Here is a 26,647-nt window from a genome sequence, read left to right on the forward strand (position 1 = left end):
CCCAGGAAACGGATCTGCCTGGCCCTAGCCTATCCCAAGCCACCAAACTATAGCAAAGAATCCCTAGCAGCATCCCTCTAAGTTCATGGCTTTCTGAGACCCAAGACCAGGACATAGCTTGGGAAGAAAATCCAGCCTGCGATCCACTGAAGAAGTCTCACTTTCCTCACCTGAGAGGAATAAATTCACGGGACCCACCCATACCTGCTGAATGCCAGGCTGCGGTTCTTGGGTGCCTGTCCTTTCCTGCACCCACTGTCTGAATGCAGACATTCGTTGTCTCTGGTCTCCCTTGAGATGTCTGGCCCATGATATCTGGCCTATTTGAAATGTTAAAGTCTTGATTGATATTCAGGTGAGTGGGGGAGAAGCTGAGGGTGGGGGAAGAAGGGAGGGGTGGGATTTTAAGTCTGGAAATGCTGTCCTTTCAGGCTCAAGGCAGCCTGGGGATTTATTGAAGAGCAGATTTCAAACGCAGTAGAGAGCAGGAACAGGGGAGTGGGAGAACCGCACGCAGCTGGTCTAGCAACTGGGGCGTCCCCCAGATCCTCCCAGGTTCACCTTCTAGAAGCAGTCCTCTGGTTTCAGCCCAGAAAAGAGACATTTCCCCCTCCATTTGAAAACTGGGTTCAACCCCTCTGCAAGTTCTCCTAAAGACCCAGAGGCCTTGGGAAAGCTCCTAAGCCCTCTTGGCTCCAGCCAGGATGCTCCAGCCCTGAAAATCCCCTATAAGTCTAGGGCAGCAGTTCTTAACTTGAGTCGTGATCCCTTTGAAGACACTTTCACAGGCGTCGCCTAAGACCATTGGAAAACAAGATATTTACATTGCAGTTCATAACAGTACCAAACTTAGAGTTATGAAGTAGCAACAAAAATTATTTCATGGTTGATGGTCACCACAACATGAGGAACTGTATTAACAGGTCGCAGTATTGGGAAAGTTGAGAAACACTGATCCAGAGAGTCCCCTCTCATAGCTAACTCTATCCCTCCCCCCAACACCCGCACGCGTGCACGCGCGCGCGCGCGCGCACACACACACACACACACACACACACACACACACACAAACACGGCCAGAGCACCTTCAGTTTCCCTCACACCATAGCTAACTCAAAGGCACAGCCTTTCCCCAAAGCCTGCTAGACTAGCAGGTTCAGGCTAGTCTAGGGCGGGGACTAGGGAGGAGTGCCTAGAATTGTGAGGGCGGGGACACAAATCCATCTTTTAAAGCCTCGGAACTGGCCCTGAGGCCACAGTGGCCCTGGGCGGTCTTCGAATTGAGCTTCACTTGGGTTGCCTCCGGAGAGGCCAGAGGGCGCCATGGGCTGCTACCGCGTCCGTGTGGTCACTGGGGCCTGGCTCTTCTCCGGATCCCTCAACCGAGTGGAGCTGTGGCTGGTTGGGGCGCATCGGGAGGTGAAGCTGGAGCTACCGCTGAGGCCCGCGCGGGGCAAGGTTAGCGGGCAAGAGCTGGGTCCCCCCAGTGTCCGGGCTGGGCGTGGGAGGTTGGCAAGGGACAGGAGGCTAGGGGCTGTGACCTCACGACCACAGTGGAGTTTTGTGGAGGTAGGACACCGGGAATGAGGTCAAACAACTGGCATGGGCTGGTCTCCTTTTCCCGGACCCCAGCCCAGGCAGCCTCTGATTCCTCCTGAATAAAGTGCCCCAAAGCCGATATAAATACAGGACTTGTGGTCAGTCATGAAGCTCTTCAGAGCTCCAGCGTGGTGGGAGCGCAGCGAACAGGAGACAGGTGATGATGAAGCTCCCTGGTCAGCGCGCTGTTGGCTCTGGTCTCCCCACAGAAACGGAATTCCTTAGATCCACCAGACAGGTTAGGGGTGGAAGAGGGAGGGAGAGTGGGAGTGAGAGGTGTTTGACGGCTGCGGTAAACTGAGGCTCCACAAAGGGCGTTTCCGTCTCCGAAAGGCTTCTCCCAATTCCTGCTACTTTCCAAGTCTAGCGAATCTGGTCCCCACAGGAGGAAGAGTTTGACTTCGATGTTCCTGAGGACTTGGGGCCACTGCAGTTTGTGAAACTGCACAAACAGCACACAGTGGTGGACGACGCCTGGTTCTGCAACCTCATTACAGTTCAGGGGCCCGGAACAAGTGCAGAGGCGGTGTTTCCCTGCTACCGCTGGGTGCAGGGAGACGGAGAACTGAGCCTGCCCGAGGGGACTGGTGAGCAGGCAGCAATTCACCTTGGGCAAGTGGGCGAGCACCTGAGGGAAAGGAGGTGGGCGGGGGCGGAGGAAGGAGGGAGAAGGAGGAAGGGGGGGGGGGGGGAGAAGAACCTCAAGAAAGGATGGACAGGCGCTGGCTGGTACAGTGAGTTTCCGGGATGCAAGTGAGGAAATGGGAAGAAGTTATGAATTCCCCAAGGGTCTCCCAGAATAGGTGATGTTGCACTTGAATTAAAGAGGGTACTAAGCGATCTGGAGACCCTGTTTTCCTAAATAGGAAGTAGGTCACACAAAGAGAAGCAAAGAGCAGGACGAGTTCTGTGATTCAGAACAAGTTAGGACAGGGACAGGTGAAGAGCTCACAGAACAGGAGACTGCCAGCAACAGACAGACAGACAGCTAGGAAGGGATGATGGGCAGCTGGTTTGATTGGAGTAGTGGGGACCACCTGGCAGCAGAGAGCTTGCATAAGAGTCACAAAACTTCAAATATTTACCATGGGAAACAAGAGAAAGAGAGGAAGGAAACCCAGGGTGGTACAGGTGAAAACCGGAAACAGCACATTGAGACAGGTGGATCTAATCGAGGTGGCAGCAGGGACGAGTCAGTAACTGGAGAGCGGTGATCTACTCTGAAAAGTGAAGCCAGGTGAAGAAAGCAAGGGTGAGGGTGTCCGGATGCTTACGGTGTGAGGTCAGCCAGAGCAACGGGCAGCAATAGATCGCTGCGGTGTCAGGGACCAAGATTTTATTACCTAATTAGGGTGAGATCCCCCAATTCTAGACATCGATGAAATAAGGTCAGGAAGGAGATTGTGAGCTTAAGGTACGAGGAAACATGGCAGATATCTGGTCTGGAAGGAAGATGTGGGTTGAAGTCAGTGAAACTGTGAGCCCAGGCAAGACCCGGATGAATGCCTGGGGATCAGTCAAATGAGGCAAAGCCAGAGATAAAGACAACAGAACCCAACAGAAAGCATGGACTAGCTGCAAAAAGAGGGCAGGAGACAAGCGGAAGCGTGCTCAGAACCAGACAAGAAGTATGGCTAATTCTGACTTTCCCTAGCCCGCCTGGCAGGAGACAATGCCTTGGATGTCTTCCAGAAGCATCGAGAAAAGGAACTGAAGGAAAGACAACAGGCCTACTGGTGACTCTCAACCCACAGCCTCCCAACTGCCCACACCGCTCCCTGACCCACCCCCACCGCTCATCTCAACCCTCCCCCTGAAGCGTTGTTCCCAACTTCTAGCTGGGCCACCTGGAAGGAAGGCTTACCCCAGACCATAGCCGCAGACTGTAAGGACGACCTACCTCTGAATATGAGATTCCATGAGGAGAAGAGGCTGGACTTTGAATGGACGCTGAAGGCAGGGTAAGGAAAGGGCTAGGAAGCTTCAGGCATGGGAGCAGGAGGACCAAAGCGCGGTGGTATTTAGTGAGAAGCTAAGGGTCAGATGATGGGGTCATGTCTTAACATCTGTCCTAGGGTTCTGGAAATGGGTCTCAAACGTGTTTACACCCTCCTGAGAAGCTGGAACCGTCTGGAAGACTTTGATCAGATCTTCTGGGGCCAGAAAAGTGCCTTGGCTGGTGGGTGGCTTCCCCAGATCTCCATAATCTCCCAGTGGTCCCTTTACATTACCATGCATGGTTCCTGGAGCTCCTTGGCAAATTAACATATATTACGACTGATATTCTCACAGAAGCCCCCAAAATGACAAAAAATAAAAATGGCTGAGCGTAGGCTATTCTAAATCCCTGAGGTCCAGTGGGAAGAACAGAGACATCTAGGCTGCAGTAAATTCCCTCCTTTCTGTGCCCCACCCCTGCACCACAGAGAAGGTTCACCGGTGCTGGCAGGACGATGAGCTTTTTGGCTACCAGTTCCTCAATGGTGCCAACCCCATGCTGTTGAGACGCTCTACCTCTCTGCCCTCCAGGCTGGTACTGCCCTCTGGGGCAGAGGAGCTCCAAGCGCAGTTGGAAAAAGAACTCCAGGTATCTTCCCCCGGCCTGGCACTGCTCTCTCATCACTAGTGTGTAAGACCTAGCGAGGTTGAGATGCCAACGTCAGATGGCAGAAAAGAAGGGACCCTTGGTGCACACCTTTTGCTAGGAAAAAAAGTGTCTGAAGAATGGTGACGTCATATAAAAGCCACAAGGACTCCTGTATGGGGAAGAGAGATGGATCCCGAGGGCACAGACTGGGTGCAGAGATGTTGAAAGGAGTAACGATACACTTGCTGCTGAAATTTTTCCGAATTCCAGTGATCTTGGCAGGGAAAAGGCAATGCCTGCGCTGTGGAGTGGGGAGGTTCGGGAGGTTTTCTGGAAAATTTCGGAGTTGAGTTTGGGAAGGATGGACTGGTCACTGGAGGATAAGCCACAATGTGCTCATTGGCAAAGAAAACACAGGAGGCTCTCTGGAATCTTCCTCACAGAGCGGAAGAGGGATTGTTGAGCTGATGGGAGCCAAGAACAGAAGGCCACCTGGGAATGATAGGACAGGGGACTGACCACTTGCACAGGGAGTCAGGGTGCTTGTGCTTGGGAGACAGACTGGACTGGGCAGGCCTATTCCAAACCCAGATCTGCTACACATATCCCCACACAAGGCGTCTGCCCTCAGCCGGGTGGTTTGTGTTCTGAGCTGTTACCTTAAGATTAGAAGAACCAGACCAACCAGACACTGTAGCTATGACAATGGGACTCTGGAACCGATGGACAACAATGACAAGAAGCTGGTGTGTGTGTGACCTCTGAACTCTAAGAATGGATGCATTCCTTTCTCCAGAATGGTTCCCTGTTTGAAGTTGACTTCATTCTGCTGGATGGGATTCCAGCCAACGTGATCCGGGGAGAGCAGCAGTACCTGGCTGCCCCTCTTGTCATGCTGAGGATGGATCCCAGTGGGAAGCTGCTGCCCATGGCGATCCAGGTAAGGCTCCCTTAAGTGCCTCATTCCTAATGCTGGTCTTGGTCACTTAAACCTCTGCATCCGGAAACCCGATGTCCAGGTGCTTGGCTCCCCGGTCCTGTCTCTTCTGAGAGCTACCCTCCTTTCACAGCCTAGTCCCCCCAGCTCATCCAGACAGAAGTGCTTGTTCACGAGTCACAGAAGCTGCGGGGTGTGGTGGTGTATACCCCAAATCCCAACACTCTGCAGGCAGAAGGATCATGAGTTCAAGACTGTCCAAAGATAAATGACAAGTTTTGGGGCCAGCCTGAGCTACATAGTAGGATCTTCAAACAAACAAATGGCCTCTTGAGTCCTCACCCTATCACTAACAATACTCAAATATCAGCGTGCATCTCCTTCACCTCAGGTACTCGTGAAAAGCACAGGTTTCTGGGTTGGTGTAGCTCAGTGCACAGCACTTACTGCTCGAGGCATCTAGGTGGGGCAGAAGGGGGTTTGTTAAGTCCCATCCCCAGATTTTCTGGTTCAGTGTATCTGAAATGGATGTAAAAAGTGCTTTCCTTACACGTTCCAAATTAATGCTAAGATTAAGTAGCTGAGGACCACACTGAGAACCATTCTTTAATCTCGGTGTCCACTGCGTCTAAATATCCATGGTTGCTGGACTCTTTCACCTACTCCATCAATCATTGGTGAGCGCTGCCAATAATCTTCACATCCACCTGTTCAGGTGTGCTGGTCTCTGAGACAGTCTCACTGGACTTTCCCATGTAAACCAGACTTGAAACTACAGAGATCCACCTGCAGCAGCTTCCTGAGTGCAGGAGATTAAAGAGGCTCCCGTCCTCGCAGCTTCCGCTCTCCTTCATCACCTGCTCTCTGAGCCTCGCATTTCCCCCACACCACCACTAGGACCTCCTTTCTGGAACCCTGCTTCCCGTCTGTCCTGCGTTCAGCCTGCCCATCTTGGCACTCCAGCTAGGAGAGCAGAATGACAGGTTTCTCATTCCTTCCACTTGAGTGTGAGGCACTGGAAGGAACCAGTTTAGCTTAGTCAGGGGTTTCTCCAGGAACTGTGGCCATGTCGTACACAGAGGGGGAGTTCCATCAATACTCAATTTCTATTTCTCCCAGATTCAGCCTCCCAGTCCCAGCTCCCCAGTTCCATCATTGTTCCTGCCCTCAGATCCTCCACTGGCCTGGCTCTTGGCTAAGATATGGGTCCGAAGTTCAGATTTCCAACTTCAGGAGCTCCAGTTCCACTTGCTGAACACTCATCTGGTGGCCGAGGTCATCGCTGTCGCCACCATGAGGTGCCTCCCGGGACTGCACCCTATCTTCAAGGTACAGACTCCACCCTCTGTCCCATCTCCCTTAGAACCTAAGTAAGATGTTCTGAGACAAAGTCTCTAGCTGGACCTGGAGCTCACCCTTGTGGCTCAGCTGGCTGGCCAGTAAGTCCAGGGGATATGCCTGTCTCCACTCTCCACAACTCAAAAGAGGTAGATACCACAGCAAAACTCTTCATAGCAATCTCTGAGTGAAAAGCGGGGGACAGAAACTGTACCAACACCTTGGAACTTACTTTAGTCAAGCTGAGTCATTTAACATCTCTTAAGGACCATGATGAGGGCATCCCTGAAATTCCCAAACATCTGGCAGTATCTCTGTGGGCTTACAATATAGCGGAAACACTGCTAGCTGGGAGTGGAGGGAGCCAGGTGGGGGGTGGGGGAGAGGCCAGTGGATAAAAGGTTTGCTGCTCAAGCCTGAGGACCTGAGTTTGAATCCTCAGCTCCCATGCAAAACCCAAGCATGGTGGCTCACCTATAGCCCGAGCAGCTGGTGGTGGGAGGACAAAGGAAACCAGTTCCAAAGGTTGTCCTCCAACCTCCACAGGGGCACAGTGACACACATGGGCCCATACACACACAGTCTCAGGCAAATAAAATAATGTAATAAAAATAAAAAGATTTGAAAAATCTTGATAACATTTCACATACAAAGATCACAAAACTGCAAGCATGCCGGGTGGTGGTGGAGCATACCTTTAATCCTAGCACTTGGGAAGCAGATGCAGGCAGATCTCTGTGAGTTCAAGGCCAGCCTGGTCTACAAGAGCTAGTTCCAGGACAGTCTCCAAAGCTACAGAGAAACCCTGTCTCAAAAAACAAAAAAAAACCTCTGCAAGTATTTAAAAGGGGGTGATTGTCAGGCTAGTGTAAAGGAAAACGGGGTGTCTGTTTTAGCTTACATGGTGTAAGGGGGTGATTGTCAGGGCTAGGGTAAAGGAAAACGGGGTGTCTGTTTTAGTTACATGGTGTAAGGGGGTGATTGTCAGGGCTAGGGTAAAGGAAAACGGGGTGTCTGTTTTAGCTACATGGTATAAGGGGGTGATTGTCAGGGCTAGGGTAAAGGAAAACGGGGTGTCTGTTTTAGCTACATGGTGTATAAAGCACTGTCGGAGTATTCAAGGTAGGAACGTGGTAAGGAAGACAATTAAGTCCCAAGCCCGGCCAGTCTAGCTGTGACCCCTTCAGGTAACACAGGCTGATTAACAGAATCCTGGATTTCATTTCCTCCATGATGCACCTGCACCTGCTATTCCATGTGTACAGTTAGAACCTATATTCACACTTGACACTTTCCCCTCTGGCTCAGTCTCCTTCAGTCTCCATCTGCCCTAACGATTACATCCCATGGCAAACTGCTGTCTGTCACAGGACACACAGTAGGGCTAAATGTGCCGATGTCCCAGGGGTACCTTACTTTGACAGTCAGGGTCTAAGTCCTAAATCATACCTTAATATTTTCCAAACGTCCACTTTCTTGTTTTGTTTTGATGTTGAGACGGGGGTCTCACACAAGCCTCCAGCTCTCTAATCCAAAGACCTCCTCGGTCCTCCTCCGTCCACCTCCCTCACGCTAGGATCAGAGGCATGCACACCACACCCAGATTATGGAGTGCCAGGAACTGAACCCAGAGGCTTTGTTCACGCTGCTCAAGCATTTTGCCAACCAGTTACATCTCCAGCCTAGCTGTGCACATTTCAACTGTGACAGAGGGTCTGTTAGGTTGTTAAGGGACAAACGGCATAGGCTGTAATGTGCCACATGCTAAATGCTATCTAAAAGTCCTTGAAATTTGTGTTCAGAGTTATTTCCAGTCATCTTTTCTTCTCCTGTGACTTGGGGCATTCTGTGACACTCAGAATCTTGTGTGAGTTGTCCAAAAATATCTCAGACTAATGTGAGTTGCCTTGATATCTCAAAATCAAAGAGATCACTTGGGCCATTCCTGTGTTTGGCTTGAGCAATTCAGATAAATACCAAAATTAGATGAAATATGAATATTAGCTGTGTAAAAAAGAAGACAAAAAAGAATGCATGAGAATGAGGTGGAGTTTTATGAGAGCCGAGGAAAAGGAGAGAGGAGACCCAACAGTACCATCAAGGCTGGGGGACAGAATGGATGCTGAGACTTCTACCGTGCAAGCAGACAGCCTCAAATACCCTCCCCACAAGCCACTCCCGAAGAAACCCAAGCATCAAATAGGCAAAGAATAAAGGTGCAGTTTTGATAAGGAATATTCAGGCTAATTTAAGCTATGAGGATATAAATGAGAGAATAAAAGAAAATCAAAAGGCGCTGAGAGCTCCTAAAAGACACCCACACTCAGGATGGAAATAAAGAGAATGAATAACAGCTGCTATTAGGTATTACAAACACATCACCTACATAGTCACACATGGGAACGGCTCCCTCAGGTAAGAGCCTACTGTTGCCCCCTGTTGGCTTGCATGCTAAGTAATAATTAATTTGGTACCAGAGTGGTAAGGTGTGGTTTGAAATCCTAGTCACCACGGCTCTAGAGGACAACTCCTGAGGAATTTAGAGAATGTGAATAAGTGACCAGAGAAGGAAGAGTCCAGCCTGTCAAGGCCTCGGCATGAACGAAAGCACCAAGAGGACAATAAGTGTAAGGTCCTACAAGGAAGGTCTCGAGCACAGCCCCCTTTAATCTCCACCCAGCTCCTAGTTCCCCACATACGTTACACTATGGAAATCAACACACGAAGCCGGACCCAGCTCATCTCAGATGGGGGAATATTTGATCAGGTAAGGGTCGGGGGGTATGGTGCTACCTCATCACCCAGCTTCCATTGATGGTCTGAACACTTGGGGATGCCAGACCAACTTCTGTGAAAATCTCAGTCTTAACCTATGAGTCCTGTCCATTCATATATGTGACTTCAAACCTGAAAACTCCATGCCTGAGCACCGTACAGCCCCTGGCTTTCTATCCCCACTTCATCCATCAAGACTTGTCAACTTTCTTGTCCCAGGTAGTGAGCACAGGTGGAGGGGGCCATGTTCAGTTGCTCACTCGGGCAATGGCCCAAATGACTTACTGTTCCCTCTGTCCTCCTGATGACCTGGCCAACCGAGGCCTGCTGAGAATCCCAAGTGCTCTCTATGCTCAGGACGCATTACAGCTCTGGAAAGTCACTGCCAGGTGAGTGAGATCTGGCTTGCGACAAAAAGTGTCTCTCCAGAGTGGGGTAAGGAACAGGTGGGGTCAGTTGTCAGGTTTAAAAGGAGAGACTAGACTAGGGGCAGGACACAGGAGAGGACAGCTGTCAGAGCAGAGGCTGGGGATCTGGAAGAACCAGGGTTTTGTCTGGAGTGACTAGCAGTCATGGGCAGTTAGAATGACTAACTTTTACCGCTTTTCCTTACATCAATATATCCAAGTCCTGGGGTGTTAATCTCAGGATGCTTGCTTAGCACGAGCAAACCCTTCATTTTGATCCCTAATGCTGCAATAAATTAATTACTTGAATTTTTAAATGAAAATTAAAACTTCAAAACACAAATGTGATAGGATCCAACCCTGGCACAGTGAGAGCCAGCTGAGAGGTGGCCCCAGAGGCGAGAGGTTGGAGCCCGTGTTCTCAGCTCAGCTTCCTTCTCTGGGCAGGTACGTGGAGGGGATGGTCCACCTCTTCTACCAGAGTGATGAGATTGTGAGGGGAGACCCAGAGCTGCAGGCCTGGTGTTGGGAGATCACTGAGGTGGGACTGTGCCATGCCCAGGACAGAGGTAAGATCTGTCCCAGCAACAAGGGTCCCTCCCCAGACCTGGGGGACAGAACTCTCCAGTCACATCTGCCCTTCCGTTCATGACAGCGTCCTCCATGCCTCCAAATACCCAGAAGCATCCTATACCTCGGTTGTTCTTCTAAAGAGGCCCCAGCCAACAGCTGATACTCAGTTATATCTAGAACCTGCCATAGTTGTATACTGGACTCAGCTAGAGCCGAACCACAACCTGCTGGGGTTTATGGAGCTCTGTGTTCATGATTCCCTATTTTTCTGCCTGGAGATATAAATGGAAAGACTTCCCACCAAAGCCCATCATGTCCCACCATGGCTATTCCTTTCCCTCCTGCCGGCTACTGTCCACGCACACAGGGTTCTGGCACGCTGTACATTTGCCAAAGTGCGATGTCATTCTCGATGCCAGACAATACCATCTGCACGCTATGGCTCAGAACTGAATTCAGGGTCCCGATTCTTGGGGCTCAGATTTCTTCAGTTAATCTGATCCTCACTCTCTAGCACCCCTCCCACCAGTCAGCTTCCATCCTCCTCCCTAACTCCGGAAAGAACCAGCCTTTCCTGGGTTAAACAGGCTTCCGGCTCTGAGGTTTCTTCCAGCCACTGCCCCTCCACACTTGAGACTACCACCTTGAATCCCATCCACTGTGTCTTAATGGCACAGTGGAACCACCACAGCCAGACCCTGCAGTGCAGCAAACACCTGTCCCCTAAAGAAAACCTCTCCTTGAGTTTAACACCCCTACTCTTGCAGGAAAAAGCTCTCTCTAGTTTCTCAGTCCTGATCCTTTGGCTTCAGATGTCCAGAAAGATGTCTCCCTTGCCATCTCCGCAAGCAGTACTACATCTTGAAATTCACAATAAATATTCAGCGTCTCAGTCTGCTGGGATTGAAATAATGAAGTGGAACAAACGGTGTGGCTTACACATCAGAAGTTTATTTCTCACCATTCTGGAGGCTAAAAGTCTCAGGTCAGAGTGCCAGCATGTTTGAGTCTGGCAGATGCTCTTCCAGATGACACAGGTCACTCTCATGGCACCATGTGGCATAGAAAGAACAAACTAGATCTCTGTCCTGTCTCGCAAGGACACTGCCATCACTCGTGAGAGCTCTAACCTCTGACCTTATAAACTTCCAAAGCCTCCTCATGTCCAAACCTCATCACACAGGCAAGCAATTTCAGGATAATAGCTTAGGGGTGGAAACACATCCATTCCGTACCATAAATATTAGCTTTATCCTCACAAACAGCGTCTCAGCCCCTCCTCTCTCTATTCTCTCTCGACGCACAGCTCACTTTTGCCACATGCGCTGCTGCACTTCGAGGAGGTGTGCTAAAGTTAAAACAGTGAGAGGAGAGCCGCCGGGAATGCGTTCAGAGTCAGTCTTTCTCCCCTGGACAGCCTCAACCAGCATTTAACCTCCCTTTGATGTTCTTATCAGACAGCAGATGTAATTACAAGGACCAGCTCAAATCAAAGCTCCCACACACACTGCAAAATAATTGGCATAAGACAAACTCAGAATTTTATTTAGTTTTCTTGTTTTTTTCAAGACAGGGTTTCTCTGTATATCCTAGTTGTCCTGGAACTAGCTCTGTAGCCCAGACTGGCCTCGAACTCACAGAGATTCTTCTGCCCCCCCCCCCCCCCCCAGTGCTGGGATTAAAAGCATGCACCACTACCACCCAGAAGGACTTTGTTTTGAAACAGGGTCATTTAGCCTAGCTGGGTCTCAGACTTACTTTGCAATGAAAGCTGGCCTTGAACTCATGTTCTTCCTGCCTCAACCTCTGAAGTGTTGGGTTACAGGCATGTGCCACCAGGCCCAGCTCAGGACTTCTCTTATTCTCCATTGTATAACTAAGAGACTATAATTCCTTATCTAGAAATAGGAAGACACGTTATTATTATTGTTGTTGTTGTTATTGTTATTTTGGTTTTTTGAGACAGGGTTTCTCTGTGTAGCCCTGGCTGTCATGAAATTAGCTCTGTAGCCCACTCAGGCTGGCCTTGAACTCACAGCGATCCACCCACCACTGCCTCCTGGGTGCTGGGATTAAAACGAGTGCCACCACCATCTGGCACATCATTAATTCTTTTTTTTAAATTGATTTATTATGCATACAGTGTTCTGCCTGCATGTATCCCTACAGGCCAGAAGAGGGCACCAAATCTCATTACAGATGGTTGTGAGCCACCATGTAGGTATTGGGAATTGAACTCAGGACTGCTGGAAGAGCAGCCCGTGCTTTTAACTGCTGAGCCTTCTCTCCAGCCCCTACATTAACCGACTAGGGATGACTGACTGTCCAGCCCTTAATCTTCCACAATAACAGTATCTATTATTTGCTGAGCACTATCTAAAAACAGATCATTTTGATGCTTTTTTTTTGTTGTTTGTTTGTTTAAAGACAGGATCTCACTGTGTAGTCCAGACAGTGGTGCGGGATGGCCAGGAACTCACTGAGCCTCCTGCCTCTGAGTTGGGATTACATCACGCACCACTGCATCCACTGTGCAGATGGAAACTGGAGTGTGGAGAAGTTAGGTGACTGACTGGTCTTCCGACGCTGTCCCTATGTTAATGCAGTTCCTATGTTGTGTGACTCCCGACTACAGAATTATTTTGTGGCTACTTCATAACTGTAATTTTATTACTGCCATAAATCAAAATGTAAATATTTGACATGCAGGGCATCTGATATGGGACCCCTGTGGGGGTTGAGACCCACAAGTTGAGAACCTCTGATCTAAAGTAACCAAGATGGAAGAAATTAGGCCAGTGCTGAAACCTATATCTGATACAAATATAGCTACATAAATTAAACACACACACACACACACCCGTCCTAAAATACAGAGCATCCTGCGTTTCTTTCCTCTTGCTCTGTCGCATTTAAGTCCTGTTCTTTCCCTGGCCAGGTTTCCCTGTCTCCTTCCAGACCCGGGCTCAGCTCTGCCATTTCCTTACGATGTGTGTCTTCACATGTACATCTCAGCACGCAGCCATCAACCAGGGCCAGGTATGGAGTTCAGGGCCCAGGGCCCATAGAGCGCGTGTCTGGACCTTGGGCTATCTAAGGGAGAGGTGGGAATTCAAATCCTAATGTCTGGGTGCTAGAGTAGCTTCTTTTACCAGCTGGACTGGTATGGCTGGGTACCCAATGCTCCGTGCACCATGAGGATGCCTCCACCCACCAACAAGGAAGAGGTGACTATGGAGATGGTGATGGGGTCGCTACCTGATATTCAGAAGTCCTGTCTTCAAATGACCATCACATGGCATCTGGGTCGCCTCCAGCCAGACATGGTGAGTAAGGACCAAGGAGAGGGAAGTAACAACTGGGGAAAAGGTATCAGCATGAGGGGCTGGTGTCTTCAGGCTGGAAGCTGAATGATCCATTCTGTCTCAGGTACCTCTAGGACAACACAAAGAAAAATATTTCTCAGACCCCAGGACCAAAACTGTGCTCAGTCAATTTCAAGCAGATCTGGGAAATTTGGAAAGAGAGATCATAGCCCGGAATGAGCAACTCGACCTGCCCTATGAATACCTCAAGCCCAGCCGCATAGAGAACAGCATCACCATCTGAGCCCGAGCTGCCAGCACTCAGAACAATCCCATCAGCACCAGGGCTGCCACTGCCCTCTTGATTCTGTGCCTTTTTACGTCTGCTGCTAAGACTAATCTCTTCCTCAACTAAACACACTCCACATCAGTATTCTGCCACAGGGCACTAGATGTTCTGCTGTAAAGAGGAATAGTTTCATCTCTGTAGGCCATACACATTCTACCACTCTTACCCAGCTCTATCCCTGTACCACTAAAGCAGTCACTGACATTATGAGTGTGACGATGTTCCAATAAAACTGTGTGTGGACACTGAGATGTGAACCTCACAAGTCACCAGATAGGATTTTGGCTTGTTTTCCTTCAGCCATTTATAAGCAAAAACAACGTCTGGTGGTGGTGGTGATCAGCTTTAATCCCAGCACTACAGAGACAGAGGGGGCAGACCTCTGAGTTCAAGGCCAGCCTGGTCTATGGAGAAAGTTACAGGGCAGCCAGAGCTGTTACACAGAGAAAACCTGTCTCAAAAAACAAAACAAAACAAAAACAAGCAAACAGATGAAGATAAAAGTGCACAATTTCAGATTAGATCTGGTCTAACCTCATACAGGCCTCAGGCCAAAAATTCCAGTTTAAAAAGCATCCAAGAGGCTGAGGAGAGGAAAATGATATTTCTGGGTGAAGTCAACTATTACAGCTTAGTCTCTTCTGCCAGGAACCAGCCCTCATATTCGATGGCCAACATGTAAATTCCTGACTCTCTTCCTTGACAATTTCCCCTCCAGCCCTATTTTTCCAGTTTGAACAAATACCCTGAATATCCCTAAATAAGGGTGTTACTGGTCCCAAATAAAAAGCTTTCTCCAACAGCTTCCTTCTACAGCAGTCACTAGGAGAAATGGAAAACCCTTGTCTCAGGCCTGTAACACCCAGTAATCACTGTTTCACAAGTTATCTTTCACAGCCATTTTGAGACTAATATCCACAAAATAAATTTTTAAAATGTCACAAGATTCTAGTCCATGACAGTGTTCCTCGGTTTGGTCCTGGAGTCTTGAGATTAAAATGTATTCTCGCAATCATTCTGTGACTATTGTCCTTACTAGCATGGGTACACCAATCTCGGTGCAAAGTTTTTATTCATTGGTGGCTTTGAGCTTGAACCCCAGCCCTGGAGAGGAGGGAGTGTTCTTTAAACATCTGATTACCCTCAAATTATTACCAAATTTGTTTTGGAAAGGAAGGCTTTGTGTGTGTGTGTGTGTGTGTGTGTGTGTGTGTTTTGGTTTTTTGAGACAGGGTTTCTCTGCAGCTTTGGAGCCTGTCCTGGAACTAGCTCTTGTAGACAAGGCTGGCCTCGAACTCACAGAGATCCACCTGCCTCTGCCTCCCAACAGCTAGGATTAAAGGCATGTGCCACCACCGACCAGCCTTATTCTTGGTTATAACATATCTTGTGGTGGTTTGGATGAGAATGGCCCCATAGGACCATGTATTTCTGGTCACCAGGGAGTGGAACTGTTTGAAAGGATTACAAGGATTAGCAGGTGTGGCCCTGACAGAGGAGGTGTGTCATTGGGGTGGGATCTGCCAGGCCCCATCAGTGCTGCCCTCCCCACCAGATCAGGACGTCTGTCTCAGCTACTGCTCCAGGCCATACCATGTGTGCTGTCACGCTCCCCACCATGATGAGAACGGACCAAACCCCTGAAACTGTAAGCCAGCTCCGGTTCAATGCTTCTTAAGCGGTACCTTGGCCATGGTGTCTCCTCCCAGCCCTGAACGGTGACCAAGACACATTCATCTTACGTCCTGTCTTACTTGGTGTGCCTGCAGCATTTTTAGTGGAGAGAGAGGCAACAGTGACTTCTTTGTGTCTTTTCTTCTTTCTCCCCCACATTTAGCAACTCCACTGAGCCTGCTTTTCTTTTTCTTTTTCTTTTTTTTTATTTTCGAGACAGGGTTTCTCCGTAGCTTTTTGGTTCCTGTCCTGGAACTATCTCTTTAAAAAAAAAAAATATTTATTTATTTATTTATTTATTTATTTATTATGTATACAATATTCTGTCTGTGTGTATGTCTGCAGGCCAGAAGAGGGCACCAGACCTTATTACAGATGGTTGTGAGCCACCATGTGGTTGCTGGGAATTGAACTCAGGACCTTTGGAAGAGCAGGCAATGCTCTTAACCACTGAGCCATCTCTCCAGCCCTGGAACTAGCTCTTGTAGACCAGGCTGGCCTCGAACTCACAGAGATCCCCCCTGCCTCTGCCTCCCGAGTGCTGGGATTAAAGGCGTGCGCCACCACCGCCCGGCGAGCCTGCTTTTCCTAGCCCCATATTTTTCCTGAACGTGACGTCTGGAATGATACTGTATTGCAAGGGAAGCATTTCCAGGGTCAAGAAGGCCGAGACTAATGAAAAGCGTTCCTTCAAGCAGGATGTTAAGGCTCAGGAAGGGGCTCCTTTTTTTTCCTCTCAAAGTGTCAAAGCATCTTTCAGAAGGGAGACCAGGATAGAGGCGACAGACCTGCCCGGCGAGTAATTCCACCGTCTCGCTTACCGTTTTCCCCACTACAGAAGACCACCGGAGACTAAGGTATGTGTGTGGGGTGTGGAATTAGACGATCCCGAGCTTCTCGACCTAACGAAACAGTACCTTACTGAACTCTGCAGGCCCCTATTCCGAAGAGGTTCTTTCCTGATGCCAGGTTAAAGCTAGTTCCTGGTCATGTGATCTGTCAAGTCGGTCACGTGAGATGCCCGCGCCTTCCATTGCAAGACGGGGTAGGTGAAGAGGAAGAATCATCAGGCCCTAGTTCCTGTAGCATTCACGTCCCTGCCACCTAGGTCAAGGAGGACTTGTAAATTGCTGCTTTGGCTTCTGACACCGCGTGCTCCGCCTGAGGCTCGGCCCGCCGCGTGGCGCAGCGCTCTCTTCCAATCGCCCCCCTCGGAGTGGTCCACGCCTAAGGCCACGCCCCCGCCGCTCGGTTCCGCGCAAGTCCCTGAATCCAGCTCCCTGTCCCCGGCGTCTCCAGGCTTCCCTCTGGCCGCTTCTGCGCCTCGCTCAGCCTCTAGCGGTTCCTCCCTCTCTCCTCCATGGCGTCGCTCCTGTGCTGTGGGCCTAAGCTGGCCGCCTGTGGCATCGTCCTTAGCGCCTGGGGCGTGATCATGTTGGTGAGCGGGGTGCCCCTCGAGAATCGGAGCGGGCCTGCGGGGCTCCGGGGTTGACGGGTTGGGAGGCCAGGAACCCCCAGGACTTTGGAAGTGGCAGACAGATTAAGGGTCTGGCTAATGAGCCGCTGGGAAACGAGCCGGAACTTAGATCGAAAAAATTGAGGACTAGAGCGAAAGGGTGATGGGGCAGGACCCTGGGAATGGGTGCCAGCGCCGGTAAATTTGCGGACCCCTTGAGGTAAGCAAGAGCTAGGCCCCCGAGACATGCTTGAGTTGGATGGAGGTGAGGAAGAAGTGTGCTTGCTCCCGAAAATGCTAGCTGAGGCCTTGCTTTTCCAGGGCTCACCGGGCTTCACTTTGGAAATATGAAGTGCTGGGTTCCCCTCTTCCGCCTAGTCCCATGATAATGACGCGTCTTGGAGAGCTGCTTGCTATGCCTCCTTGAACCCAGCCCCTCTTCCCAGTGTCCCACCTGACGCCCTATTCCAGACTCCTTTGAGGCCTCCGAGACCAGCTACAACCACCCTACTCCTAACCTTTTCTACTGTTCTGTTGAGCCAATATTAGAAATGGGAGGAGCATAGGGAGCGACCAAGAGGTAAGGTGCCAGAATTTGACAACCTGCCTATTCCTTTGTTCTTTCAGATAATGCTCGGGATATTTTTCAATGTCCACTCCGCTGTGTTAATTGAGGATGTTCCCTTCACAGAGAAAGATTTTGAGTAAGTGGTCGGGTACTTAGGTGAGGCTGGGTGCAAATGAGAGGGAGCCGGGTGTAGGCTCAGAATTTTGTGGGGGACACTGCTGAAGGTTGGGGAACTGCAAGAGGAGAGCTGCCCTCTATAAAGCAGTTCCGTGGCAAACTGTGCTTAACATGCAAGGTCCTAGTTTCAATCCCCAGCACTAAACCGTTTTAAACAAAAAGCACTTAGGAGCAGTCTTGCAAGCCAGGTTTCCGTGGCCACCCCAATTCCACCAGCTTAGACGTGGCCTCTCCCAATATTCTGCCTGCTTGCGCCTTAATATACCTCTGCAAAATGGATCCCATGATAGAGCTGGCCAGGCATGATTGTCAGGAGGACCAAGAGAAGTCAAAGCGTTTAGCGTGGTGTCTGGCTCGCGGGCCGTGCGCACTGGTGCTCTGAGTGACTGACATTTCCCTGCTTGACTCGCCATCCCCAGGAACGGCCCGCAGAACATATACAGCCTGTACGAGCAAGTCAGCTACAACTGCTTCATCGCCGCCGGCCTCTACCTCCTCCTCGGCGGCTTCTCCTTCTGCCAAGTTCGGCTCAATAAGCGAAAGGAGTACATGGTGCGCTAGAGCGCGGCCCGGCTCTCCCTCCCCACCCGCTCCCCTATTTAAAGACTCCTCAGCCCGTCTGTCCCACCCATCTGGCGTCCCCTGGGACCTGCAAATTCTGCTCCGGGCCCGAGCGCGCCCTGGACTACAATAAAAAGAAGCGATTCTCCTAAGCCTGGTGTCCGTGTTTGCAGGGAGGGGGCGGGCCTGGGCTTTGAAAGACTGAGCACAGCTTCAACGAGCAGTCCCGACCCTTCGACGGAAGTGGACTGAAGCCAGCCGGAAGTGAGGCGACGTCTTCCATCTCGTCTTCCTCCGCGCAGCGAGGCTACGCGAGTGACGGGGGAGAGGTCGGGTTTTGGCCAATCGGCTGCGAGGAGGGCGGAACTTCCTGCGCGGGAGCCCAGAGGCCGGCCGCCCGGCTCTCCGTGGTTTCCAGCTCGCGTGGTGGTGGCGGCGGAGCGTCTCCGTGAGGAGGTGCGCGGGGCCATGACGTCAGCGTCCACCAAGGTTCGACCTCCCTCGCGGACTGCGCTCCCTGGCGGCCACGGGAGGGTGGGCCCCCTGCCTGGTTCCCGGCTGGTGCGCGCTGGGCGGGGGGCGGGCGGATCCGAGGCTGGGCTGGGACGGCGCGCCGCCGGCCCCCCGTAATGCTGCTCCGCCCCCAGGTTGGAGAGATCTTCTCCGCGGCCGGCGCCGCCTTCACGAAGCTCGGGGAGCTGACTATGCAGCTGCATCCAGTATCGGACTCTTCCCCTGCCGGGTACGTGGGACCAGCCTAGGACCCGGACGCCGCGAGCAGACGCTTGGATTCAGTCACAGACAAGACCCTCTCTAGATCTAGCAGGGAGCTGTATTAAATCCCGTGTGCCAGCGCGGCGTAGTTGCTAGTCATTGTTGAGTTAGTGAATGGCAGGTGACGATACTGCCAGATCCGCAATCCGCCACTGCAGACCGACATACTGTCTCCCACCCAACCCGAGCCGCGTGGAATCCCACGCTGCTGCTACACATCTTTCAAGGGTTCCTTTTGTAAGGCCCCTACTTGTTGCATTCGTTTCCGTGGGTTGTTTAGAGCAGCTGTTACGTGATGGAGAGAGATGTTTTCAGGTGGCTCTGGATGCAATTTCATGTGGCTAGCGGTTTGTCCCCAGGGCTTTTCTTAGGGAGGTCCTCTTTAGGAATCTCTGAAAGGTGCCCCAGAGACTAGGGGAAAGAGGCTGTTTGGCTGTGGACGGAATAGCCTGTGGGCTGGCGCCACACACTCCTCCTTCCGTTTTTGCTATCACCCTTCTCCCCTTCCGACAGCGCCAAGTGGACCGAGACGGAGATAGAGATGCTGAGGGCTGCTGTCAAGCGATTTGGGGACGATCTTAATCACATCAGCTGTGTCATCAAGGAACGGACAGTGTGAGGGAGGGTGGCTGGCAGAGAAAGGGGAGGGGCGGGCAACTTTCTTCTCCTTACCCATTGTTCTTTCTCAGACTCCCCAGCTCAGCATCTTTCCTACTTTGTTGCTAGTTTCTTTAGCATTTCCTTGAAGACTGAAAGACCATAATAATTGTGGCAATTGATCGGAAGTTGAGGAAATGCAATGGTAATTAGGACCTTCAGAGAACTTTCTTTTCAGGTGCCCAGATACTCCATGGGTGTATTTGATGAGGGTTCCCTGGCTATTTCTATAAATCCTTTGAGACTAGCATTTCCAGGGTTGCATTCTGAACCGGTTAGCTGGTCAGGATCCACGAAAAAGTCTCAATCTGCCTTTATCTCACCACAACATACCTGGTGGCCTTACACATCCACATCTCTCTCCCAGAGGTTCATGAAAAGGGCTTTTCTGGCTGCTCTGTTCAGGCAGGCCATTCTTCATAACCCCGAGTGGGCGCAGAGCTGCTGGGGGGAGGGGCCCTTATTACACATGGATTAGGGCCTTGATCTGGATACTTATGAAGAAACTCGTAGAATTCCTTCAGAGTGGCCCGTTACTCCTCCCCTCCCCTCTTCCCTCGGTTTCTCTGATGACTGCCTCCCTAATCTGCTTCCTCTTCTCTTCAGGGCTCAGATAAAGACCACTGTAAAGCGAAAAGTATATGAAGACTCTGGCGTCCCTCTGACAACTGAGTCCCCCAAGAAAGGACCCAAGAAGATGACATCTGGGGTCCTCTCACCTCCAGCCGCCCCTCCACCCAGCAGCTCCAGTGTCCCTGAAGCTGGGGGCCCTCCCCTAAAGAAACAGAAGGCTGGTGAGGGCTGTGGAGTGGCTGCCTAGGGTAGGGGCTGAAGGTCCTATTTGAGATTCAATGAGAACTGGGCCTGGGTCAGAGAAGGACAGGTGGTGCTTCTGTACTCTGGTGATCCCAAAATGGGCAGAGGGCTGTATAGAGCATGAAGCTTTGAAGACTGGGAGGAGGGAAAGCAGTCAGGAGACCTAGAACCTAGCCTATGCCCCTCCCAGATGTGACACTCAGTGCTCTGAACGACTCCGATGCCAACAGTGACCTGGTGGATGTAGAAGGGCTAGGAGAAACTCCTCCAGCCAAGAAACTCAACTTTGACCAGGGTAGGAGTCCTCCTCCTCCTCCCACACTGGCTGGGGTGGGGAAGAAGTACTCACCTGGACGGTAGGGGAGGGACCAGCAGAAGCCCCTTTCTTGTGCAAGGGCTTCAGAAGGGAAGGTACTCAGTGCAGGGGGTTGGGTCAGTTAGTGATGATGCTTGAGAAGGTGAGGGTTTTCTTAGAAACACATCCGTGCTTGCTCCATCCCGGTCCATTTCCTCCCTGTTCCAGACAGCCTGACCCTAGACTCTGGCCTTCTCTCCACCTCTGCTGATGCTCCTCTCCTCTCCTGCTGAGCCTTCCGACTCTGACCCTCACTGTTCACTGTGGACCTGTGGATCACCTGGGACTCTAAGCAAGGACTGCATGAGAGAGGGTCAGAAAGCCGCTGGAGCTGGCCGCCCTGTTCCTGATAAACCTGTGCCCTCACCCTCTGACCTCCGTCTGCCGATGGACATTTTTATACAGAAAACTATAATAAAAAACTCTCTCAGTATGGTGCTGCCAGCTGCCGTTCCCTCTCCTCTGCTTCTCCCTCGGGGCCCGGCCCCTTCTCAGTAGCTCTCACCACCCTGCCTGGAGCAGCACAGCCAATACTGGCAGACTCGCTTCCCAGTGCCAATATTTCTGTGCTGCTAGAGCCAGGAGAGCTGGGTGTGGGCAACAAAGACTCTACTTTGCTCTGGAGGCCGGAACTTATTCCCAGGGTTGCTGACAGCTAACATGAGACTACCTGGGGGTTTAGAGGGGCTCTTTCCGTGTTTCATACCCCCCCCCCTTGCCAGGACCCCATCACTACCACAGATGGGTTTTCTTGTGCGGCTCCTCCAGGGTGGCCTCCCAGGGCCAGGCCTCAGCGGTGCCTCCCCCACCCTCGCTCTAACACCACAGTGTGGTTTGGACGTGGCCACAGTGCCGTACAAACCACAGTGTGCTGCTGGGGCGGGAGCAGGACTTGGATGGGTTGAGAGGAAGATGGCACAAGACAGTGCCATGAAGACCCCCACCAAGAGTGAGAAGATGGAGAAAGTGTGAATGGCAAACATGGCCCCAAAAAGGGTTGGAAAAAACTGGGAATCTGCAATAGCTTAGCAGGCAATAGGGAGGCTAGGGTTCAGTCTGATAAGCTTGGAACATTCTTGACTTCTGTAGAAATTCAGCTCGGGATCCTTAGGTTAGGGGCAGAAGAAATAGGGGTGACTAGGGAAGACCAACAAACTGCCTCCCCCGACAGAAGCAGGGACCTAAGGCTTCCTGTGTCCATTCCTCTCTCGCTAGGTCAGAACCCAAGAGAAATGCTAGAAGAGACAGGGCCAAGGACAGCAGGGTTGGGAGTTGGCAGTCCAGAGGTGGTGGGGCTGGAACACGGTTGAGAGAGGGGGGCCGGAAGTCACCCTGGGCCCTGGGCCTGCCACAAGATGGAGGCCAAAGGCAGGAAATGGAGGCCAGGGAGAAAGAGGAGCAGCAGAACCCAGTAAGAGGCCCATCTGAACCTAAGGGCCAAGAATTCAACCCCAAGTGCTGCTGCTACTCCCCATGGTCCCCCAACACCCACGCCCCACCCCCACAGCAACACTCATTAGCCCATTCACCAGGCCCAGGCAGGCCCACCCCTGAGAGCCACGTTTAAGCAAAGACAAACATGTCTCTCCCCACCCCCAACCCTAGGCCTTCCCTTAGCCTTTTCCTTCTGCCCAAGATTTGATTTTTAAAAGAACCTCCCAGAAGGCAAAAGTTTCTTCTAGAAATTAAAAACAAAAAACAGTGTAATACGCAAATATTAACCTCCCATCTCTCATCCCACCCTTCACCACCAGCACCACCAAGCTCCGACACACCCCCAAAACTCTTAGCAATCAAAAAATCTAAGATGGTGAGTGTAAGCAGTCTTTTTAGGCCCCCTGAGGATTTCAGACCCTCTCCAAGACTACTACCTGTCCTATATCCATCCCTGCCAAGGCCTCCTGCTCCTTACACCCTCCAGAACCCCCCAAACAGCGGCTGCCCCCAGCTCCCATCCCAGCAAAGCTTTTGTGGGGGTAAAAAAAATCAAACACTATCCTAATATCTGGGGATATTGGGGGGCTCTCAAGTCTCAGGCTTTGGTTTCAATCTGGAGGACTACATCTTAGGGATACAAGAGAAAGGTTCTCTGGTCATCCCCCCAATTTCAAGAGTTACAGAGCCCAACCCCACCCCAGCACGCACCTCCAAACCTCCCCCCCAACCGCCACGTCTCTCCTGAAAACAGGGGACACTTTCCTCCCCACTTACCTCAGCTACTCTCCCCTGAGATCCTGGTCCCCTATTTTGAAAGGAGCAAATTTGGGGGTGCATCCCTCACATTTGGGGTGCAGGAAAAAAGAGCCGCCCCAGTCGCATCGCTGGCCTCCTTCCTCTCAGCTGGCTCAAGGACTGGGGTGTGCCCTGGGGAGGGGGACCCCCACAAGAGAGCTCTGGAGGGGTTCCTCCACTCCCAGTCAGAACTGGGGACACCCCCCCAAAACCCGTCCCAGCCCATCCGTCTCCAACTCGGCGGGAGAGGCAGCTGCAATGCCCCAGTCAGATTCCCCCAACACTACATTCCTCACCCCATCTAGAGGGGTCCCGGGGCCCCCAAAAAATCCCAAAAAAATCTAGGATGTTGGGAAGACGGTTCTGGACTAGCTACCCAAATTTGGGGTCCTTAGATACCCCCGTTTTTTCAGGAAAATTCTGTCTTTCTCCTGCCTCCCGCCAGCCCTGCTCTGTCCCGATGCCAATTTTGGAAGTCACTCCCTCCTTCCTCCTCCCCGTTTCTCCAGGCCCCCCCGCTTGGGGGCTAGGGTCCAGGACACCTGGCTTCCAGACCGGGGGACACTCTTTGGAGGGCTAGGGGCCAAGAGGTCAAGCTCATTGCCCCTGTCTCAAGGAAGCAGGAAAGCCCGATTCTCCCCTCCCCTCCCCTCCCCCCTGGCTGGTCTCGGTGGTGGTTTAGGAAAGCCTGGAGGACTGGAATCTGCCATTGCTATTGCACAGGCAGTTTTTTTTTTCCTTGGGTTGGGGGGGTGGGCGGTGGGAGGGAGAGAGGGGAGGAGAGCCGAAGAGAACAGGGACCTAGGCGGGAATATCTGGCCTGGCTTACCCTCTAGCCCCTGCTGCCGTTGGGAACCCCTCCCCCCTCAGTTCACCCTCACTCCTAGTCCTCTGTCGGCTTTCTGTTTGGGGCTTTTATCCTAAAAAACCAGGGTGCAAGAATCACCTCCTTACAGTCCACTACAGTCCCTCCTTGCCAGTTTTAGCAGCACTATATTGGTCAGAAGCACCCACTTTAACAAGAAACACCCCATTTTCCTCCACAGATTTTTTTCTTCCATAAGAAATTGGGGTTCAGAGTGTGAAGCCACCTTTCCCCCCTCAGCTCTATAAGCCACGTACTAATCATTCTATGATGAAACAAACTGCTTTTTCCAGGCTTCTCCCTTCAAATTCAAACTATTTGGGGGTTCACTAAAATAGAACTTTCTGGAATCTGGGGCAAGAGGGGGCTATCAGCAAAAGATAACCTAAACCAGAAATGCACCCTAGAATAGGTGAGCCTCCAAATCAATCTCAATTTACGATCCATCTCCGCTTCACCAAGTGTGGCCAATGACAAAACACCCCGAAGTCGGACACCCCCAAACTATCCTACGAGGGGGGTTCTCATAGTCTCTCCTCTGGAAGAGCTCCAGACCTAAACAGGTACACAGGAATATCCTCCCCTCAAAATGAGTTTCCACAAGATTCAAATATAAAACTTTGCCCCCCCATCAAGTTCTCAACTATTAAAGCCTTTGAACTTGCTCCTAGCTTCCTGCTCTGCCTCCAACTTAATGTAATTTTGCTTCCTAAAAGCTCTAAGTTCAATTTTATGTCTCCAAACAATCTCATCTAAACCTTGAAACAGAGCACCTGGAAGACCAAAATAACAGAGATGGACAGTCCCCAAATCATGGTCATCGGAACCCCCTCCCCAAACCTTTAAGAACAGTCCCATGCTTCCAGCTTGCTCTTAGCTCTCAAGACTAAAAATCAGGCCCCATGGACTCTATTAGCATCCTATGACACCCCAAAACTGACCACATACCTAATTCCAAGCGAACATCAAAGGGAGCCCTTGATGTTTACACCTCAAAATTGGAGGTAAAAATTGGATAGAGACCAAAATAACCCTGATAAAGTAAAGACACATTTTCATCCCGAATCCTTAGGTTATCCCCGATTCTCCCCGATTCTCAGCTGGTCTGCTGTTTTGTTTGTTGTGGATCTGCTCAAAAACAACAAACAAAAAAACAAACAAAAAAGTCCCCTGGAACAGGAGAGAGAGGTCTCAGGCCTAGTTACGAGCTGCTCCACGGTGAGTGTTCCCTCATTCTAGGCCAGCTGCGTAGACTCCTGACCCCATAACCAGAGCTCAAGCTCTGCTCCTGGGCTCAGCTCTGACCTCTCTTTTTCAAACGAACATTGTCTTCCCACCACAAGGCTCCCCAAACAAAATCTAAGGGTGTGGTCCCTTCCCATCTCCTGGATGGAGGACTTAAAATAAGGTTACCCGCGTTCCTCCTGCCTTTCTCCTCAGTCCTCTCGTTTACTCCACCCAATGTTCAATTAATGTTCACTCAAAACTCTACAGATATCTAGATAGCAGTGTCTGTCCAATTAGGAAAAGATAACCCGGTGTTCCCAGGCTCAAGACCCCACTCCTTGTCCCAACCTCTCCCCTCATTCCAAGGTCAATTCCACACGAGTTCCAACTCGAGTTTCCTTCGGAGATCCTAACTCTCCTGTCCTCTACCTAGTGCCGCACTAAGAGACAGAGGTGCAGAGTAAACTCTTCGCCAAGAGAAGGCAGCAGTAGGTTAAGGTAGCCCAGACTGAACGCATCCAGCTCTCTGGTTTGAGCACATCCCCAGCCGGGAGGAGACCTAGGGGCGAAGCAAGGCTTGTGCTCGTCCGCCCCCTCGTGGAAGGATGCAGACATTGCCGAGCTTTGCCTACTTGCCGCGCTGGACCCCGGCGTCCCGCCAGACTATAAGCGCAGCCGACAGGCGGGTGCTCGAGGCCCTAGTGAGCTAGGACTGACGGAGAGCAGCAGAGCTTTGGGCGGGAGTCTGTCCTTCTGGATTCCTAAAAGGGTTCAGAAAAGAATCGGGAGTAAGAGGCCGGACGCCTAGGTCTCCCGAGCGTCTCTCGGTCCCCACCCGGGGCTTTCCCCACCTCCTCGAGGGGAAGCAGCTGCAGGAGCCGTCCGGTCGCAGGACAATGGAAGGAAACACACTAGAAATCATATCCGCTCTCTTCTTACTCCGCCTGGTCAGCCCCCCCCCCCCTTTTGTGGACCCTGCCTGTCAATCACGCTTCCTCCCACTGTTTGAGATCCCCCTCGGGAATCCACTACTGCTGCCCAAACCCGAGAGCTTGGGCTCTCTATTTGCTCCCTGAATTCAGTACATTAGAAAGCGGAGGTTTACGGTATTCCCTTTCTCCTTCAACAGGCTCTTCGCATCCTCTTCCAAAAGCCAAAACTCAATTCTCGCTGTCCCAGGTCCTCCGACGACCCAAGGCTCCCATATTACCACCTTCCAACCACTAACCGCCTCCCCAATTCTAATATCCTCATTCTCGGGTACCCATTTAACGAACCAAAGCCCCCTATGATACGACCACCCCGCGATTCTGAGATACAGCGTTTGAGACAGAGACCCCGCCCTAGGCTCACCATCTGGAGAGCGAAAGAGGAAGGAAGGATACGAACCCACGGGTTCACCCCACCTCTACCCC

The 26,647-nt window shown here is 51.3% G+C and overlaps 3 protein-coding genes and 1 long non-coding RNA gene across 12 annotated transcripts in view; 3 read left to right on the top strand and 1 right to left on the bottom strand.

Moving 5' to 3' along the window:
• The window catches only part of LOC121456510, a 31,068-nt gene extending 14,368 nt beyond the window's left edge, over positions 1-16,700 (bottom strand). The window contains exons 1-4 of one of the 4 annotated variants that reach the window (XR_005975641.1): positions 16,366-16,698; positions 15,625-15,805; positions 13,475-13,651; positions 12,393-13,309 (exon numbers count right to left, since the gene is read on the bottom strand). This is a non-coding gene — a long non-coding RNA (uncharacterized LOC121456510). Of the gene's footprint in view, positions 1-12,392; positions 13,310-13,474; positions 13,652-15,624; positions 15,806-16,365 lie in introns of those variants that run through there. The other 3 variants (XR_005975643.1, XR_005975644.1, XR_005975642.1) reach the window with 3 other exon arrangements.
• Positions 1,275-14,311, top strand: LOC121456507 (polyunsaturated fatty acid lipoxygenase ALOX12). Its single transcript, XM_041664722.1, has 14 exons — positions 1,275-1,458; positions 1,985-2,186; positions 3,254-3,335; positions 3,438-3,560; positions 3,675-3,778; positions 4,026-4,186; positions 4,983-5,126; positions 6,243-6,452; positions 9,142-9,228; positions 9,456-9,625; positions 10,091-10,212; positions 13,155-13,255; positions 13,372-13,542; positions 13,646-14,311. Exons 1-14 carry the CDS (start codon positions 1,324-1,326, stop codon positions 13,823-13,825), a joined length of 1,992 nt encoding a protein of 663 aa, XP_041520656.1. The 5' UTR covers positions 1,275-1,323; the 3' UTR covers positions 13,826-14,311.
• A 15-nt stretch (positions 16,701-16,715) lies between the features above and the next one.
• Rnasek (ribonuclease K) lies at positions 16,716-18,458 on the top strand. Its single transcript, XM_041664730.1, has 3 exons — positions 16,716-16,982; positions 17,628-17,704; positions 18,165-18,458. Exons 1-3 carry the CDS (start codon positions 16,905-16,907, stop codon positions 18,304-18,306), a joined length of 297 nt encoding a protein of 98 aa, XP_041520664.1. The 5' UTR covers positions 16,716-16,904; the 3' UTR covers positions 18,307-18,458.
• A 111-nt stretch (positions 18,459-18,569) lies between these two features.
• CUNH17orf49 (chromosome unknown C17orf49 homolog) lies at positions 18,570-21,345 on the top strand. Of its 6 annotated transcripts, none has more exons than XM_041664724.1 (6): positions 18,570-18,795; positions 18,954-19,048; positions 19,594-19,695; positions 20,344-20,531; positions 20,744-20,848; positions 21,077-21,345. In XM_041664724.1, exons 1-6 carry the CDS (start codon positions 18,775-18,777, stop codon positions 21,139-21,141), a joined length of 576 nt encoding a protein of 191 aa, XP_041520658.1. In that variant the 5' UTR covers positions 18,570-18,774; the 3' UTR covers positions 21,142-21,345. The 6 variants fall into 6 exon arrangements, with proteins under 6 accessions (XP_041520658.1, XP_041520659.1, XP_041520661.1 ...); XM_041664725.1 differs by having other exon boundaries at positions 21,081-21,345; XM_041664727.1 differs by lacking the exon at positions 20,744-20,848.
• Positions 21,346-26,647: the final 5,302 nt, after the last annotated feature.

This window comes from Microtus oregoni, unplaced genomic scaffold (genome assembly GCF_018167655.1).
Source record: "Microtus oregoni isolate MIOR12 unplaced genomic scaffold, Mior012 000015F_ref0000493, whole genome shotgun sequence".
Lineage (NCBI taxonomy): Eukaryota > Metazoa > Chordata > Mammalia > Rodentia > Cricetidae > Microtus > Microtus oregoni.